This window comes from Rana temporaria, chromosome 1 (genome assembly GCF_905171775.1).
Source record: "Rana temporaria chromosome 1, aRanTem1.1, whole genome shotgun sequence".
Lineage (NCBI taxonomy): Eukaryota > Metazoa > Chordata > Amphibia > Anura > Ranidae > Rana > Rana temporaria.
Window position 1 is genome coordinate 123,935,448 of NC_053489.1, and position 16,755 is coordinate 123,952,202.

General features: G+C 43.8%; 1 protein-coding gene across 1 annotated transcript in view; it reads right to left on the reverse strand.

Moving 5' to 3' along the window:
- The window catches only part of MCTP1 (multiple C2 and transmembrane domain containing 1), a 1,082,102-nt gene that overhangs the window by 674,802 nt on the left and 390,545 nt on the right, over positions 1–16,755 (reverse strand). Inside the window, exons 3-4 of the mRNA XM_040342284.1 lie at positions 8,034–8,176; positions 369–448 (exon numbers count right to left, since the gene is read on the reverse strand). Of these exons, the coding sequence (XP_040198218.1) occupies positions 369–448; positions 8,034–8,176 (223 nt within the window). The remainder of the gene's footprint in view (positions 1–368; positions 449–8,033; positions 8,177–16,755) is intronic.

Sequence of the window (16,755 nt, forward strand, 5' to 3'; positions counted from 1 at the left end):
CTTTTGGTCTAAAAATCCCAAGATTATAGCCGCCCCGCCTCTCCAGTACCTTTTCAGTGTATGTATGTGTATTCTGTGTGTATGTATATTGTGTGTGTATGTATATTGTGTGTGTATACTGTGTGGCCCCATAATCTATTGCCTAGGGGCCCCATATTCTCCTATTGCCTGGGGGCACCATAATCTCCCATTGCCCGGGGGGCCCCATGAGTTGTCAGTCCGCCCCTGAGTGCAACATTTCTCACAAAGCGCACCCACAATCCCAGATTGTGCAATGTAATTAAATTGTCTCTTTGTGTTAGGTATGAGCAATCAAGTACTGTGTGGAGAAACATGACCATGTAAATAAATAGAAACTTAAGTCTTACGTTTGCAGCTCTAATGTGGTCAGATCAAGAAACGCTGAGCCCATAAAATCATCCTGCAGTCCGAAATCATAATCAAACACCTGGGGGGGAAAAAACACAAGCAGCACAGGTTTAGTAAAATTCTGATATAGTTATATCCCTGTCTGATTCCACTTGGGGAGATATCCCTACCTGTGACACCAAGACAAGAAATAAGGGAAATGTGGTCACCAGAACAGAAAAAATAAAGGAAAAAACAATTGCAATTTGCTCGACATCAATGTACTAATCGGCATAAGCAGGGCTTTTTTTTCTCAGGGAATAGGTTCAGGAACTCCCCCCCTCTAAATCACCTCTTCTCCACCCCCAACCCACCTCCGAGCACTGTTCCTTGGCTCCACCCCTTACCCACCTCCCAGTACCACCCCTTTTAGAGAATACAGAACCAATTTGTAGTGCCAAGTATTTTGTATGGAACTTGATAACAAAAATAGATCTAGCAACAATGGACACCCCAGTGACAATAGATTCACTGCAGCAACAAAGGACTCCCAACAGCCAGCATCAATAGACCCTCCAGCAGCCAGCAACAATAGACCCCACTCTCAACAGTAGATCCCTCCCAGCAACAACTGACCCCCTTGCAACATAACACATACCCCAGCAACAATAGATCCCCTGCCAGCAACAATAGACCTCCCCAAAAACAATAGACACCCCCTTGCAAGAATAGATCTTCTCCAGCAACAGATTCTCCAGTAGCCAACATCAATAGACCCTTCAGCAGCCAACAACAAAGACCCCTCCCTCAACAGTAAATCCCTCCTAGAAACAACTGACCCCGAGCAACATAAGGCCTGACCCAGCAACAATAGATCCCCCATGCCCAACAAAAGACCTCCCCAGCAACAACAGACCCCCTTCCTCTGCAAAAATAGATCCACTCTACCAACAATAGATTCCCAAGCAGCCAGCATCAATAGACCCTCCAGTACACCCCCAGCACCCCTTCCCATTACATACATTCAGTTCTGAAGGTGCAGGAACTGCGTTCCCCCGCGTTCCTGCTGGAAAAAAGCCCTGAGCATAAGTGAGGAGAAATCTGACCAATGGGAACACTAAAAAAAATATCTCAGGGGTTTGAATTTTATCCAGTGGTTATTCTATAAATTGTGGGCACGCAACAATGCACCAGCTTAAAGGAACCTATTTAGAAAATAAAAAAAGAAGCTTTACAACCCCTTTAACATTTTTGCTTCATGTTTTATCATTGGCACACCATATGTACAGTATATTTCTCAAAAAATTTCCCCTGGATACTCTTATAACATAACACCTGTGCTTTGATATATAATAATGTTTTTTAAACGTAGATACTATTCTGCTGAACAATTAGTTGCTTTGTAAAAAAAAAAATTAAATAGTTTACCACAGATAAGTATTATATCCAATATACAGACAAGCAGTGAAAAAAGTGATATCAAAGAAAACAGTGCCTAAGCGTTGGGACCTAATGCCGGTAAAAAAATTATAGTATAGCATTAAAACACCTTGATAACTATGCTGGTATATCCAACGTTTTTCCAGGAAACCTGTATACAGTGTACTTTGTGTATTTAAGTAGAAAGCCACTAGAGGGAGACATTGCATCAATTTTCAACAAAGCAAGGTATGAATACAGTACATGCTTATAAATGCAACATGATAAAAACTCTACATATTGGGGCAGATCCACAAAGAAATTACGCCGGCGTATCTATTGATACGCCGGCGTCATTTCCAAATTCCCACGTCGTATCTTTGTTTTGAATCCTCAAAACAAGATACGACGGCATCTCGGCTTGATCCGACAGGCGTACGTCTTCGTACGCCTTCGGATCTTAGATGCAATTTTTCAGCGGCCGCTAGGTGGCGTTTCCGTCAAAATCTGCGTCGAGTATGCAAATTAGCTATTTACGGCGATCCATGAACGTACGTCGGCCCGGCGCATTTTTTTCCGTCGTTTGCGTTCGGCTTTTTCCGGCATATAGTTAAAGCTGCTGTTCTGAGGCGTACTCAATGTTAAGATGGCCGTCCTTCCCGCGTACAATTTTTAATTTTTTGCGTTGTTTGCGTAAGTCGTTCGCGAATACACAGATCCTTTGTAGAGTTCCTTCAGCCCTGCTGCTGGTCACGGGGGACTAGTTTCTGTCATCATCTCATTTGCTTACTCTGAGTCCTTCCACTTCTGATTGCATGTGGCTGCAACATTGTTCTTTCTCAAATAAATATCATTTTTGTAGAGGAGGGAGGCATGGGAGAGAAGGATGGAGCTGGGATGGTATGGGGGGGGGTGGATGGAGCTGGGATGGGATGGGGGGAGAAGGATGGAGCAGGGACGGAATGGGGGGCATGAAGGATGGAGCTGGGATGGGGACAAGAAAGATGGAGTTGGGATGGGGGACAATAAAGATGGAGCTGGGGGGGGGGCAATAAGGATGGAGCTGGGGTGGGGGGGAGAAGGATGGAGCTGAGGTGGGGGGATGGATGGAGCTGGGATGGATTTAGGGGGAAAGATGGACCCAGGATGGGATCAGAGTGGTCAATGGAGTCAAGATGGGATCAGGAGGATGAATTGAGACAGGATGGGATCAAGGGGATGGATGGAACTGGAATGAGAATAGGGGGAAGGATGAAGCAGGGATGGGATCAGGGGGAGGATGGAGCCGGGATGGGATCAGGGGTATAGATGGAGCCAGAATGGGATCAGGGGAAAAAGAGGGATCAGGGGGATGGATGGAGTTGTGATGTGATAGAGGCAAGGATGGAGCCGGGATGGAATCAGGGGATGGATGGAGCTAGTATGGGATCAGGGGGAAGGATGGAATCAGGGGATGGATGGAGCTGGGATGGGATCAGGGGGAAGAATGGAGCTGGGGTGGAATTGGGGGATAGATGGAGCCAGGATGCGATTGGGGGAATGGATAAAGTTGGGATGGGATCAGAATGGTCGATGAAGCTGGGATGGGATCAGGGGATAGATGGAGCAGTGATGGGATCGAGGAATGGATAGAGTTGGGATGGGATTGGAGGATGGATAGATGAACGTTGCCTGGCCTGATGAGTCTCGATTTCAGCTGCAACATTTAGTTGGTAGGATCAGAATTTGGCGTAAACAACATAAACGCATGGATCCATCCTGCCCTGTATCAATGGTTCAGGCTGGTGGTGGTGTACTGGTGTGGGGGATATTTTTTGGGCACACTTTGGGCCCCTTAGTACCAAGTGAGCATCGTTTAAATGCCTCGGCCTACCTGAGTGTTGCTGCTGACCATTTTCATCCCTTTATGACTACAGTGTACCCATCTTCTGATGCCTACTTCCAACAGGATAATGCACCATGTCACAAAGTTCAGATCATCTCACCACTGGTTTATTGAACATGACAATGAGGTCACTGTACTCCAATGGCCTCCACCGTCACCAGATCTCAATCTAATAGAGCACATTTGGGATTTGGTGGAACGGGAGATTTGCATCATGGATTTGCAGCCAACAAATCTGCTATGACTGTGAAATGCTATCATGTCAATATGGACCAAAATGTCAGGAATGTTACCAATTCCTTGTTGAATCTATGTCATGAAGAATTAAGGCAGTTCTGAAGGCAAAAGGGGGTCCAACCAGATACTAGCAAGGTGTATCTAACGAAAAAGCTTTTGAGTATATACTCTATGCTGCTTCCACCCGCCAAGGCTATTTCTCCAGGACCAGAGAATGCTCTGATGTGTACTGGATGGGAGCAATAATATCAAATGATCTGACAGCCTTCAGTTGTACAGTTGTGCTCAAAAGTTTGCATACCCTGCACTGTACATAGTATTGCTGGGACCTTGAAGAAAGGGACATACCTTGAAATCTCGTCCTGAAAAATTGTATGTTGGTGCAAATAAAAAAGTATTACGGACAGTACTCAATTGTTTCTGGCGCAAGTTCACTAATACGGCTACAATCACCTTTAAAAATGGCACATATTTTACCAATTCTCCAAGGGTAGGCAAACTTTCAAGCACAATTATATGTTATACAGTCAGTGTAAGAAACACCGATAAACATGGGAAGGGGCGTTCTGGAGAGGAGTGCAGAGGCATAACATAAATAAAGATTAAAGGGGTTGTAAAATAAAAATAAAAAATCCCTAAATAGCTTCCTTTACCTTAGTGCAGTCCTCCTTCACTTACCTCATCCTTCAATTTTGCTTTTAAATGTCCTTATTTCTTCTGAGAAATGCTCACTTCCTGTTCTTCTGTCTGTAACTCTACATCGTAATGCGAGGCTTTCTCCCTGGTGTGGAGAAAGCCTCTTGAGGGGGGAGGGGCGAGCAGGCAAGTCAGGACACTCTCTACTTTGCAGATAGAGAAAGGAGCTGTGTGTTAGTGGGCGTCCTGACCCTCCTGTTCGCCCCCTCCCCCCTCAAGAGGCTTTCTCCACACCAGGGAGAAAGCCTTGCATTACTGTGTGGAGTTACAGACAGAAGAACAGGAAGTGAGGATTTCTCAGAAGAAATAAGGACATTTAAAAGCAAAATGGAAGGATGAGGTAAGTGAAGGAGGACTGCACTAAGGTAAAGGAAGCCATTTAGGGATTTTTTTTTTTACCTTTACAACCCCTTTAAACAACACTTTACATTCATAGGATAAAATGTTGTCACTGAAAATACAGTGTTGGATAGCAGTTAGTAATTAGAGAGATGTGACCATACAGGGACATTATCTGCTGAGAAAGTTTACAGATATGTGTTTGAGGTTTACAGATATGTGTATCTGCTTGGATATCAAACAGTCAAATTCAAATGTCCAATCATCCTGACTTGTGTGTGTGTGTGGCTTTTGGCGTTTTTTCTTTTCACCGAACAATAGGGCTTGGCTGACACTGGTGACTAAACGTCTACACATCTAAAGGCATCTTTCACACTAATGGTGGACTTTACCACTCTCTCAGAAGGGATCCGCAGTGGCTTGCTTTTAAAGCCGTGGTTGATAGCCAGTTTACAGGCGTGCGGGTGGCAATACTCTGTTTATCGAGCCCTAGGGGGATCTTTTCTATCCCAATTGGGAGTTTACATTGAACTACCATGCAGCAACAGCTGCACTTGGCATGCAGTTGCAGCCTGGTCCCATTGACTTCAATTGGTAAGTTTAACAGGCGGTGTCACTTGCTGAAACTCAACTTGCTGAGTTACAATTGCTGCACCGCAATGCTTTGCTTCGGCAATCTGAACTCACCACTTCATGTGCCATGTATATATGGAAGTGGGTGGTCGGGGGCCATAAAAATGCAAATCAACCACCTGTTTTTTCCGCCCCCCTGCAGCCAGTGTGATCTAAGCCAAAGAAAGATGCTAAATATATTAACGGTCTTCGGGTCCCTGGCACTGCCGTGTCAAGTGTGGAGATGCCTGTTGTGACTCCTTGCAGCGTCACACTGCACTGCTCTTTATAAATGTTCCAACAGCCTTCTGGGACCTGTGACGTGTCCCAGAAAGTTGTGGGCAAAGGGGGGGGGGGGCAACTTCCACTTGAATGGACTGGAGATATGAGCATAAATGGGAGTGGGTACCTGTCAAAACCAGGTGCCTGCTCAGTCTCAAAAATAAAAACTTTATACAAAAGGTACATAAGGACATAAGATACAGCAAAAACATGGGTCACCCTCTTCTGAAGGCTATAGCCTGGCTTTCTCTAGTTTCAATACTTTCTGAGGCACAGCATGGGAACAAGCATGCAACAAGCAAAGTCAAAGTTCTGTCAGGATTACTGATCTGCACACTTGTTTTTATTCAGAGAAAACTAAAGTTAGTGAATCTATATAACAGCCATTTATTTAACTATTTCAGCATTAGTAGGGTATCTCTGTAAGAGTCCAGGGCTTACTACGCATGCACCAATGGTGCGTTGCCGCAAGAGGAAATCCGTGCTAACTGAGCATGCGCTAAAGACGCCTCAGTGCGCCAACCTGCACCTGCGCAGAAGACCTGATGGAAAAAGGCAAGAAAATGCCCAGGAGGCACACAGGAAGTGACCTCAACCTGATGGAAAAGGACAGGAAAATACACAGGAGGCGCACAGGAAGTGACCTCAAACTTCCCTATATAAGCCCAGCCCAGACACCGCCAAATTGCTGGATTATCTTCAGTCCCCCTTGTTCCTGTGCTAGTGTGTGATCTGTCTGAACTTGTTGTGACCTGGAAACCTATTTGACTACTCTTGATTGCTGCTTGCCATTGACCTCGGATTTGTACCTTGACCATTCTACTTCTCTGCCCCTTTTGTGCTTATTTTGTACTCAGCTGCCAGATTAGAACCGACCCTGGCTTGGATCTCGACCATTCTTCTTCTGATTAACCCTTCTGCCAGAGCGGACTTAACCTCAGATTTCGGACTAAGGCTTGCACAGTTCTCTGCACCCCTGGCACCCGTGCCACTCGGTGTCCACCAAGTCTCTGTCTCCATCTCCAGAGACTTTAAGGACCCAAGGTACAAGGGAGGCCTCCCCACTACTTCGGTCTCACCTCAGGTACGTGGCCCTCGTGACAATCTCTCTTATGCTCCTATTTTCTTAAAGTGTGTCTATAAACTCATAACGTCTTTGCAGTTTAGGATAGAGGGTTTAGGGAATCAAATCTTTATTAGGTTTTACTGGTGTTGCCATACCTCCCAACAAGCACGGATTCTGCAGGATTATCCTGCACTGACTGCATATTCCCGCAGTCTCGCAAAGGGGTTAAATTTCCCGCACTGAGAGGATCCGAGCTCCCCCCGCTCAGTACTGTAGGAGGAGGCGGGCGGAGCTGAATGGGTAGTACTGCTGGAGGAGGCGGGTGGAGCTGAATAGCAGCCTATAGGAGGAGGTGGCCGGAGCTGAATGGCAGCTGTACTATAGGAGGAGGCGGGCGGAGCTGAACGGCAGCTGTACTATTGAAGGAGGCGGGCGTAGCAGAATGGACAGCACTGCTGGAGGAGGAACCGTAGCGGCGCGTGTCGATGACTGCTGAGGAGACATTCTCTGCTAAGGTGAGAGGCATCCACTTTGTCCGCCCCCCCCCCCAACAACCTCCACCCCCCCGCTCAACAACTTCGTATCCCCCAGCCCCCCCCCCCCTCAGCAACTTCGATCCCCCCCCCGCTCAACAACTGTCCCGCAGTGGACTTTTCAAATGTTGGGAGGTATGTGTTGCTGTCCTCGTTGGGTAAAGCACTCTCTCTTGTCCTGACTATCATCCCCACGGTTACTAGAACAGGAACAGAGAGGTAATCTTCCAATGGAGACACTTGTTCCAGTGACCACTATGAGGGGAATTACCTAACGTTGGTAAGTTTTCCTTTCACTGCCATGACTCTAAAACAGAAAGTGAAAGTAAATTGACAGGGGTAATAACCATTAAATAATGTAAAAAATAAGTTTTGACTTTCGATATACAGTACTTTTAATAGAGCAGAACACCAGTTACAACTCCACCTTTTGTTTGCTGCAGAGCAGATGCCTTCTGCCCCAACCTTCTCTGGTTTGCCATGACTAATGTTCCTTCATAAACAGGCAGTGACGAGGCGTCTTACACCCTTACATGCCTGTGGCCACCTTTAGGCTGTCCAAGCCAAAACAATATTTCAAAATATTTTCTGACAGCTTAGTAACATAACGTCCTACCTTGACATATAGAGGTTCCTTCAGATTGTCAATCAGCAGAGAAACTTTTTCTTCCCAAACAGGGTTAAGGTTCTTGTGTATTGTTTTACTTCGAAAAACTTCCTTTCCTCCAATCTTGAATTTGACATATGGATCACTTGTCCCTGAAAGAAACAAAACCACGACGGTCAACAAAAATGACTTTTAGAAACACAAACAAGAAAAAATTTCTGCAATGCATCAACTGATCCAGTTCTTCAACTGTCAACTTAGACAGCTATGCCTCATGCCCTTTACAGGTGGAAAGTCTATATACTTTCACATGCCTACATGTAAAGAGTGTTTTGGAAGGTACAAGCAGATAACAGACAAGTTAGACAATTTAGGCCTTCTGACTTCAATCTGATTTATCCTTCAGCATGCTTCTTCTGGTTCATTGAAAAAGAAAGTACTGCTAAAGCTAGATCAAAAAAACTGCCTATAAATTGTATTTTCCAGTAAATAGTGTTTGAAGAAACTCTGCATATGACACACATTATATTACTACGGTACCATCTTTCCCCCATTATGCCTAGAAGCAAGAAAATCAGCAAGACACATGCATGCTGATTAATAAGATCAGTTGTTTTATGCAATGTAAAGGTAAGTACACAACAAATTTGTAGTTTACAAAATAATATAAACTGAATACACTACATAAATGTGGACATCAAAAGCATTGAAAATAATGTTTTAGGAGTGACAAAAGATAAAATGCAAAAAAATGGAAACATGATTTAAATATGGCCACTTTATGTATGAAGTAAAAAAAAAAAATTCTAGAAATAGCATAATGGACTGCATATTGTGATGGCATATAATTATAGACAGTATAGTAGCAAAGGATGCAATGCACACAAGATTACATAAGCCATATACAGTATAAATCACTGTAATATAATAAATTACTGCTCAGTAACCATTACAGGATCTATATACATTGGAAAATACTAGGGTTGTCCCAATACCACTTTTTTAAGTACTCGCCGATACCGATTACCGCTACTTTTTTAAATCTCATGTGACAGTGGCACATGCGTCATAATGCTTTATTTTTTTAAGGGGGGAGGGGGGTGGACAGTGTCAGTGTTGTTTTTAATTTTATTTTTTATTCTTTTTTACAATAAATGTTTTTATTATTTATTGCAATTCTTCTTTTTTTTTATCAGCCCTGTTGGGGGGCTTTGGTAAGACATCAGGGGTCTTAAAGGGGTTGTAAACGTAAAAGCTTTTTCATCTTAATGCATTCTATGGCTGGCGCTGCTGTCAATCACATCCAATGACGCGGCGCGCCGAAGGGTGGGGCCGAGTGATATATGGTATCACAGGAGCGCGCCCGCAAGGACTTTTACACAATGGGAGCTCACATAAATGTGTGGAGTTCTTGCAGGGAGGACCAGAGACAGCCGCCGAGGGACCCCAGAAGACATGGATCGGGGCCACTCTGTGCAAAACGAGCTGCACAGTGGAGGTAAGTATAACATGTTTGTTATTTTTTAATTTTTTATATTTTTTTATTTACAACCCCTTTAACAGACCCCTGACATCTCTCCATTGAGACAGGGAAATGGACTAGGGACACAGATTCCCCAGTCCCTTTCTCAGCAGCCTCAGCTGTGTTGAAAATGAATGGGGAGAAGACAGCGGCTCCTCTCCATTCATAAACTGAAACATTGTAAACACAGTTTACGATGTTTCAGTTATGTGAATGGACAGAGTCAGTAATCACTGACTCTGTATATTCAGAACAGTAAAGAGCTGGATTTACCGGTTCCTATCTACGCTCTCCATCCTGACAGATCGAGGAGGTGGAGGAAGAGAACGGAGGGGAACAGCAGCATGGAGGGGGACACGGAGGGAGACAGCAGCATGGAGGGGGACATGGAGGGAGACAGCAGCATGGAGGGGGACACAGAGAAGAACGAAGGGGGACACGGTGGAGAACAGCAGCATGGAGAAGGACACAGAGGAGAACGGAGAGTAACAGCAGCATGGAGGGGGACACGAAGAGGGAGACAGCAGCATGGAGGGGGACACAGAAGAGAAGAGAGGGGGACAGCAGCATGGAAGGGGGACATGGAGGAGAATGGAGGGGGACACGGAGGAGAATGGAGGGGGACAGCAGCATGGAGAAGGACACAAAGGAGAACAGAGAGTGACAGCAGCATTGAGGGGGACACGAAGGAGAATGGAGGGGGACAGCAGCATGGAGGGGGACACAGAGGGGGACAGCAACAACGGAGGTGGGCTGGAGGAGGATATGGGGACAGTCAGCCGTGATCGTGTGTGGGAGACTTACAAGCACCGATCACCGATGACGCGGCGACGTGCGCGACGCTGAAAGGTCAATGCTTCCACGCATGCGTGGAAGTCATTCGACGCATGCGAGGGATGGCGGCCGCTCGGACATGTACGGTAAGTCTGTACAGACGACAGAACATGTCCGACGGACAGGATTCCAGCGGGCATGTTTCTAAGCAAGTTTAGAAACATTTGTCCGCTCGAAAACGGTCTGGTGGGCAACTGTACGCTGGAATCCTGTCCGATCGGCCGTACACATGTCCGCGGACCAGTTTCAGCAGACATGTTCGGTCGTGTGTACGGGGCCTTAGCTTTGTGCTGTGCAGTGTGTGACGTAAGATCTCTGCCCCCTACCTGCTGAAGATGAGAAGCAGCCTTTGATCTGTGTGTTTTAGAATGCAGTAGAGAAGAGGGGGCTGCAGGTAAACAGGTACAACCTATGTAGGAAGGGTTGTTTTCTCTGTGTATACCCTGAGGCCAGTCACTTCATTGGGTATATGTCTGAGTTTACAACCACTATAAGAAACTCTGAAACCAATGAAGAAAGATCATCAATCCCCCTCTTACTAGGTGCTAGGAGGCTGCTCTTTTGTTTCATACTTGTAATTGACCTATTGTACTAGATTTCACAGTAGCATCATTTTTTTCAGTCCAAGAATGTAATTCAACATGCTGCTCCTGGAATAACAGCTGTGCTACCTTTATTACCTTGGTAATGTAATACATATTTTAAATGGGAAAATTTCCTTGAAAATCAGTGCACTGTAAATTAAGTAGGTGGGAGATTATATCATAAACTTATTAAATAAACTACTGGTAACCCCTAGCCTTGTTTTATCAGACAGGTTTATTGGCTGCAACAGCAGTACAAACATTGCATTCCATATACGTGATGTACAAAGTCTGTAGGTAGTTTTTTTATATATACATCAAACAGACAGGTTTTAGAAAGTTATAATACAGATGGCAAAAATACTTCAGAGTGTTTACAAGTTAAAATTATCTTTTTTTTTTTGCTAGAAAATTACTTAGAACCCCAAAATTATTTTCTTTTCTTACACCCTAGAGAATAAAGGGTGGTCGTTGCAATACTTTCACACCGTATTTGCGCAGAGGTCTTACAAATACACTTTTTTGAATAAAAAAAAAGACAACAGTAAAGTTTGCCCATTTTTTTTATATTGTGAAAGATAATGTTACGTCGAGTAATTTGATACCCAACATGTCACGCTTCAAAATTGCACCCGCTCGTGGAATGGCGACATACTTTTACCCTTAAAAATCTCCAAAGGGGACGTTTAAAAATGTCTACAGGTTACCAGTTTTGAGTTACAGAAGAGGTCTAGGGCTAGAATTATTGCTCTCGCTCTAAAGATCGTGGCGATACCTCACATGTGTGGTTTGAACACCGTTTTCATATACGTATGCGTTCCCTTCTACACGCGAGCTCGCCGGGACTTTACATTTTTTTTTTTTCTCATTTATTTTTTATTTTGACACCGTCTTAAAACGGAGCTCCACCCTAAAGTGGAACTTCCGTTCATTGGATTCCTCCCTCTCTCCGGTGCCACAATTGGCACCTTTCAGGGGGAAGAGGGGTGCAGATACCTGTCTAAGACAGCTATTTGCACCCACTTCCGTGCATACAGTCTGCGGATAGACTGCGGGTAGTGCGTTACTTCCCGGTCCAACCCGCCCCCCGTTGTGTTCTGAGAAACACACAGCTCCCAGAACACAACGGTGACCAGTGAAAGACACGCAGCGCTGCTCACGCATGCTCAGTAGGGAACCGGGAAGTGAAGCCGCAACACTTCACTTCCCGAATTCCCTCACCCATGATGGCATTGGGGGCAGCCGAGAGACAAGCAATCGCTCGTCTTCTGCTGCCGACATCACTGGACTCCAGGACAGGTAAGTGTCCTAATATTAAAAGTCAGCAGCTGCAGTATTTGTAGCTGCTGGCTTTTAATATTTTTTTTACGGCAGACATCAGCTTTAAAAAAAGAAAATGTATTTGGGTCACTTTTATTCCTATTACAAGGAATGTAAACATCCCTTGTAATAGAAAAAAGCATGCCAGGACCTTTTAAATATGAGATCTGGGGTCAAAATGAGCTCAGATCTCATATTTACACAATAATGCATTTTTTTTCTTCTACTTTAAGAGCATTGGGCGGAATTGATGTTTGACAGCCGGGGCGTCTTCCCCTCACTCAGCATCCAGGCAGTTAGGTGACAGGACGCAATCATCTCCGCTGCTACAGACAGCTCCAGTAAGCGACGTAAACGACCAGAGCGCGGCGGGAGGGGGGTGTTCACCTCTCCCGCCACTGATAAAAGGGATCTTGCGGCGAATCCGCCGCAGAGACCAATTTTTTTTTTAAAAGAGAAATGCACGCCGTTCCCGAAAAAGCTGCTGCCATAACAACTGTAATTAGCATCAAAGTACCAACATAAGACATTCCCTTATCCAATCATGTGCAAGCAAAAATGCTGTTTTTTTCTTGCATGTGATTGGTTACTCTTTGCAAAGTGAAACGTTATCTCATTTACCAAGTTCTGGAGAAACTTCACTTGCAGAATGCAACTGCACTTTGAAAACTGCACAGTCGTTTTGCCTTTAGTATATTAACCCCCACAGTATTTACCAAATATAGTCATTAGTTTTATTTTTAATAAAATTATATTTTCAAAATTTTTGTCTTTTTTTTATTTATTTTTATTTCAGGTCTGCTGATTTTCTCTAACCTTCTCTAACCTCTAACATTTTTTTCTCTAACACACATTGAGCTAAGTTTTCTTCCAAATACTAAAAGTGCCCAAGAATAAGACACCACTCCGGAATCTAGCTTACCATACACCCAAGTTTGTTTTCATTCAGTATAATTCCAATATGTATAAAAGAGGCAAAAATGGGGCATATCACCATTAACATGTTCAGTCCTGATCAGAAATAAATTAAGCATATGCCTAAGTTATTGTTGTTAGATGTAGTATTATAAGTAGTAATCTACAATGTACTAAATGTTTACACAATCTTTGAATCACATATACTAACATGAAAGTTATCCTTATTGACTGTGTTGCAATTTGATATTTAACCACTAGATGGCAGGCTAAGATCTCTGTAGAAAGGATCAGGAATAAAGACTTATAAATGAGACTGTTCTGTATTAACCTTCTGTCTGTACATGAACATGATTAACTGCCAGAACTGGCATATTTTACTTTTCTTGTTTCCTGTGACACATTTTCTGTGCATGAAATTAACCTACATTGCCAAGGGGTTTACCAGCCCTCTCCATTTTATTGATAACAGAAGGATGCTCTGTCACAGTGTTTCTACAATAGCTCCAATCTTTAGGAACCATTACCGCTGCTCAGTGCCCACGCTTCCAGGGAATTACACAACAGTGTTAATAAGCACATTAATTACCTGTGATTCCCTGAACTGGAAATCATGCATTGTTAGACATCCCAAAGACCTGGGATACAATACATAACCTTCTTGTACTAAATGGTATTGTTGCTGTACTGTACTTTTAACACCAAACTGTTGGCGTTATATAAAGCCTGTTTAATAACAATCATTTAATTGGGAAACTATACTAACAAACCTGGTTGCTCTGCTGGAAACCGAACTTCCTGATTTCCTTTAGTTGAAGAATTAAACCCAAAATTCCAGAAAGGATCAGTTTTTTAAACTTACATTGGGCTAAACCGGTTACAGGCAGTGGTGCATTTAGGTTTTGTGCTGCCCTGGGCAAGACTAAAAACATTTGCATGTCCCCCATCTAAATTTGTCCCACCCCAGCTGCTTTAAAATTACGCACACCCGTGCAACGGCGACGAACAACATGCATTTTACTATCCATAGACGACAATTTAAAAGCCTTTACAGGTTACCACCTTGGATTTACAGAGGAGGTTTGGTGCTAAATCTACTGCCCATGAGCTGACGTTCGCGGTGAAACCTCACATGTGTGGGACGATCGATGTTTGCGTGTGTGCGGGACAGACACGCGTGTTCATCTTTGCGTTTCGAACATGGGAGGACGGGGGCACTTTACATTTTTTTGTTTAAATTATTCATTTATTTATTTTTCACTGCTTAATTATTTTTTTTATACTTACATTGCTGTCACAAGGAATGTAAACATCCTTGTGACAGCAATAGGCATGTGACAGGTCCTCTTTATGGAGAGATCTAAGGTTTATAAGACCCCAAATCCCTCCTCTGCCCTTAAAAGCATTTAAAACACCAAGATCAGTGTTTTTGAATGCTTTAGTTTTTTTTAAAAACTGGCACTAAAGGTTCCTGTGTAATACAGAAGTGATATCATGTCATTGCTTCGGGTTTACTGTTACAAATAGCCGAGCAAAGTCATTCCTGGTGGGATGGGAGAGCCACTCTGATTGCTATTATAAGAGAGCCGACCTACGATACCGGGGTCCGGTACAGGTGTCGCCCCTGTAAAAAAAATGCCACCCTAGGCAAGTGCCTTGCTTGCCTCGTGGTAAATACGCCCCTGATTACAGGTAATTTATTCATAGGTCACATGCTGAAATTCACTGCAGTATTCTGTGCTACATACAGTCAGTTCTGTCTTGTCCTGAGTGCTACTGGAGCAACTTGCTGTCTGTACACTGAACACAGGGAGCTACTCTCTCTTGTACCTTCACCATTCAGCAATTGTCTTGTATTTTCTTCAAAGAATATACTGCAAGGTGTTCTTTGATTGGACAAGCGGTAGTGGTGGTGCAGATGATATCATAAACAAGAGTGAATTTTAGCATCCCCAGCAGTCCTCTTAATATAACTCAAGGATGGACAGGTAACCAAGCTGGGCCAATGTAAGTTTGAGTTTGCCATTACTATGGTTTTGTAGCAGATTCAGTGGGTTAAAAATGTGCAGTTTGAGCAAAATATTGTGGAAATTATGGATTTCCAGCAGCTAATGTGTGTTCACATTTCGTCATGATACAACCAAAAACATAAATGTAGGTTATTGGGATATTATGTGATAGACCAACACAAAGTGGCACATAATTGTGAAGCGGAAGGAAAATGATAAATGGCTTTCAAAATGTTTTACAAATAAATATCTGAAAAGTGTGGCGTGCATTTGTATTCAGCCCCCTTTACTCTGATACCTGTAACTAAAACCTAGTGGAACCAATTGCCTCAGAAGTCACCGAATTGGTAAATAGAGTCCACCTGTGTGCAATTTAATCTCAGCATACATACAGCTGTGCTATGAAGCTCTCAGAGGTTTGTTAGAGAATCTTAGTGAACAAACAGCATCATGAAGGCCAAGGAACACACCAGACAGGTCAGGGATTACGTTGTGGAGAAGTTTAAAGCAGGGTTGGGTTATAAATAAATATCCCAAGCTTTGAACATCTCATAGAGCACTGTTCAATCCATCATACGAAAATGGAAAGTGTATGGCACAACTGCAAATCTACCAAGACATGGCCGTCAATCTAAACTGACAGACGGGGCAAGAAGAGCATTAATCAGAGAAGCAGCCAGGAGTCCCATGATAACTCTGGAGGAGCTGCAGAGATCCACAGCTCAGGTGGGAGAATCTGTCCACAAGACAACTATAATTCCACGTACACACGACCATTTTTAATGGTCTATAGAAAACGACATCTTTTTCAACCCGATTCTTGTCAAGCCTGCCTTGCCTACACACGATCGTGAAAAAAAAAATGCTCTAGCAAAGCACGGTGACATACAACACATACAACGGCACTATAAAGGGGAAGTTAATTAATTTTTTACGCCATGGAAAACGGTCGTGTGTACGCGGCATTAGTTGTGCACTTCACAAATCTGGCCTTTTTGGAAGAGTGTCAAGAAGAAAGCCATAAGAAGTAATGTTTGCAGCTTGCGAGAAGCCATGTGGGGGACACAGCAAACATGTGGAAGAAGGCGCTCTGGTCAGAATTTTACTTTTTGGCCTAAAAGCAAAACGCTATGTGTGGCAGAAAACAAACATTGCACATGACCCTGAACACATTACCCCGCCCCCCCCCCCCCCTCCCGTAAAACATGGTGGTGGCAGCATCATGTTATGGGGATGCTTTTCTTCAGCAGGGACAGGGTAGCTGGTCAGAGTTGATGGGAAGATGGATGGAACCAAATACAGGGCAATCTTAAGCCTCGTACACACGGTCAGACAACAAACAAACTTTCCCTTGGATTTTTGTCCCAAGGGAGTTGTCCGGTCACACCCATAGCATACACACGCTCGGACTTTTCTACAAACTTTTCTAAAACTTTCCCAACATCACATGGTTTTTCTGCTCTTTTCTGCTCTTTACCGCCACCCTTTGGTTAACTTCTGCTATTGTTGGTTGATTTTAACATTGATTCTGAGCATGCGTATTTGCA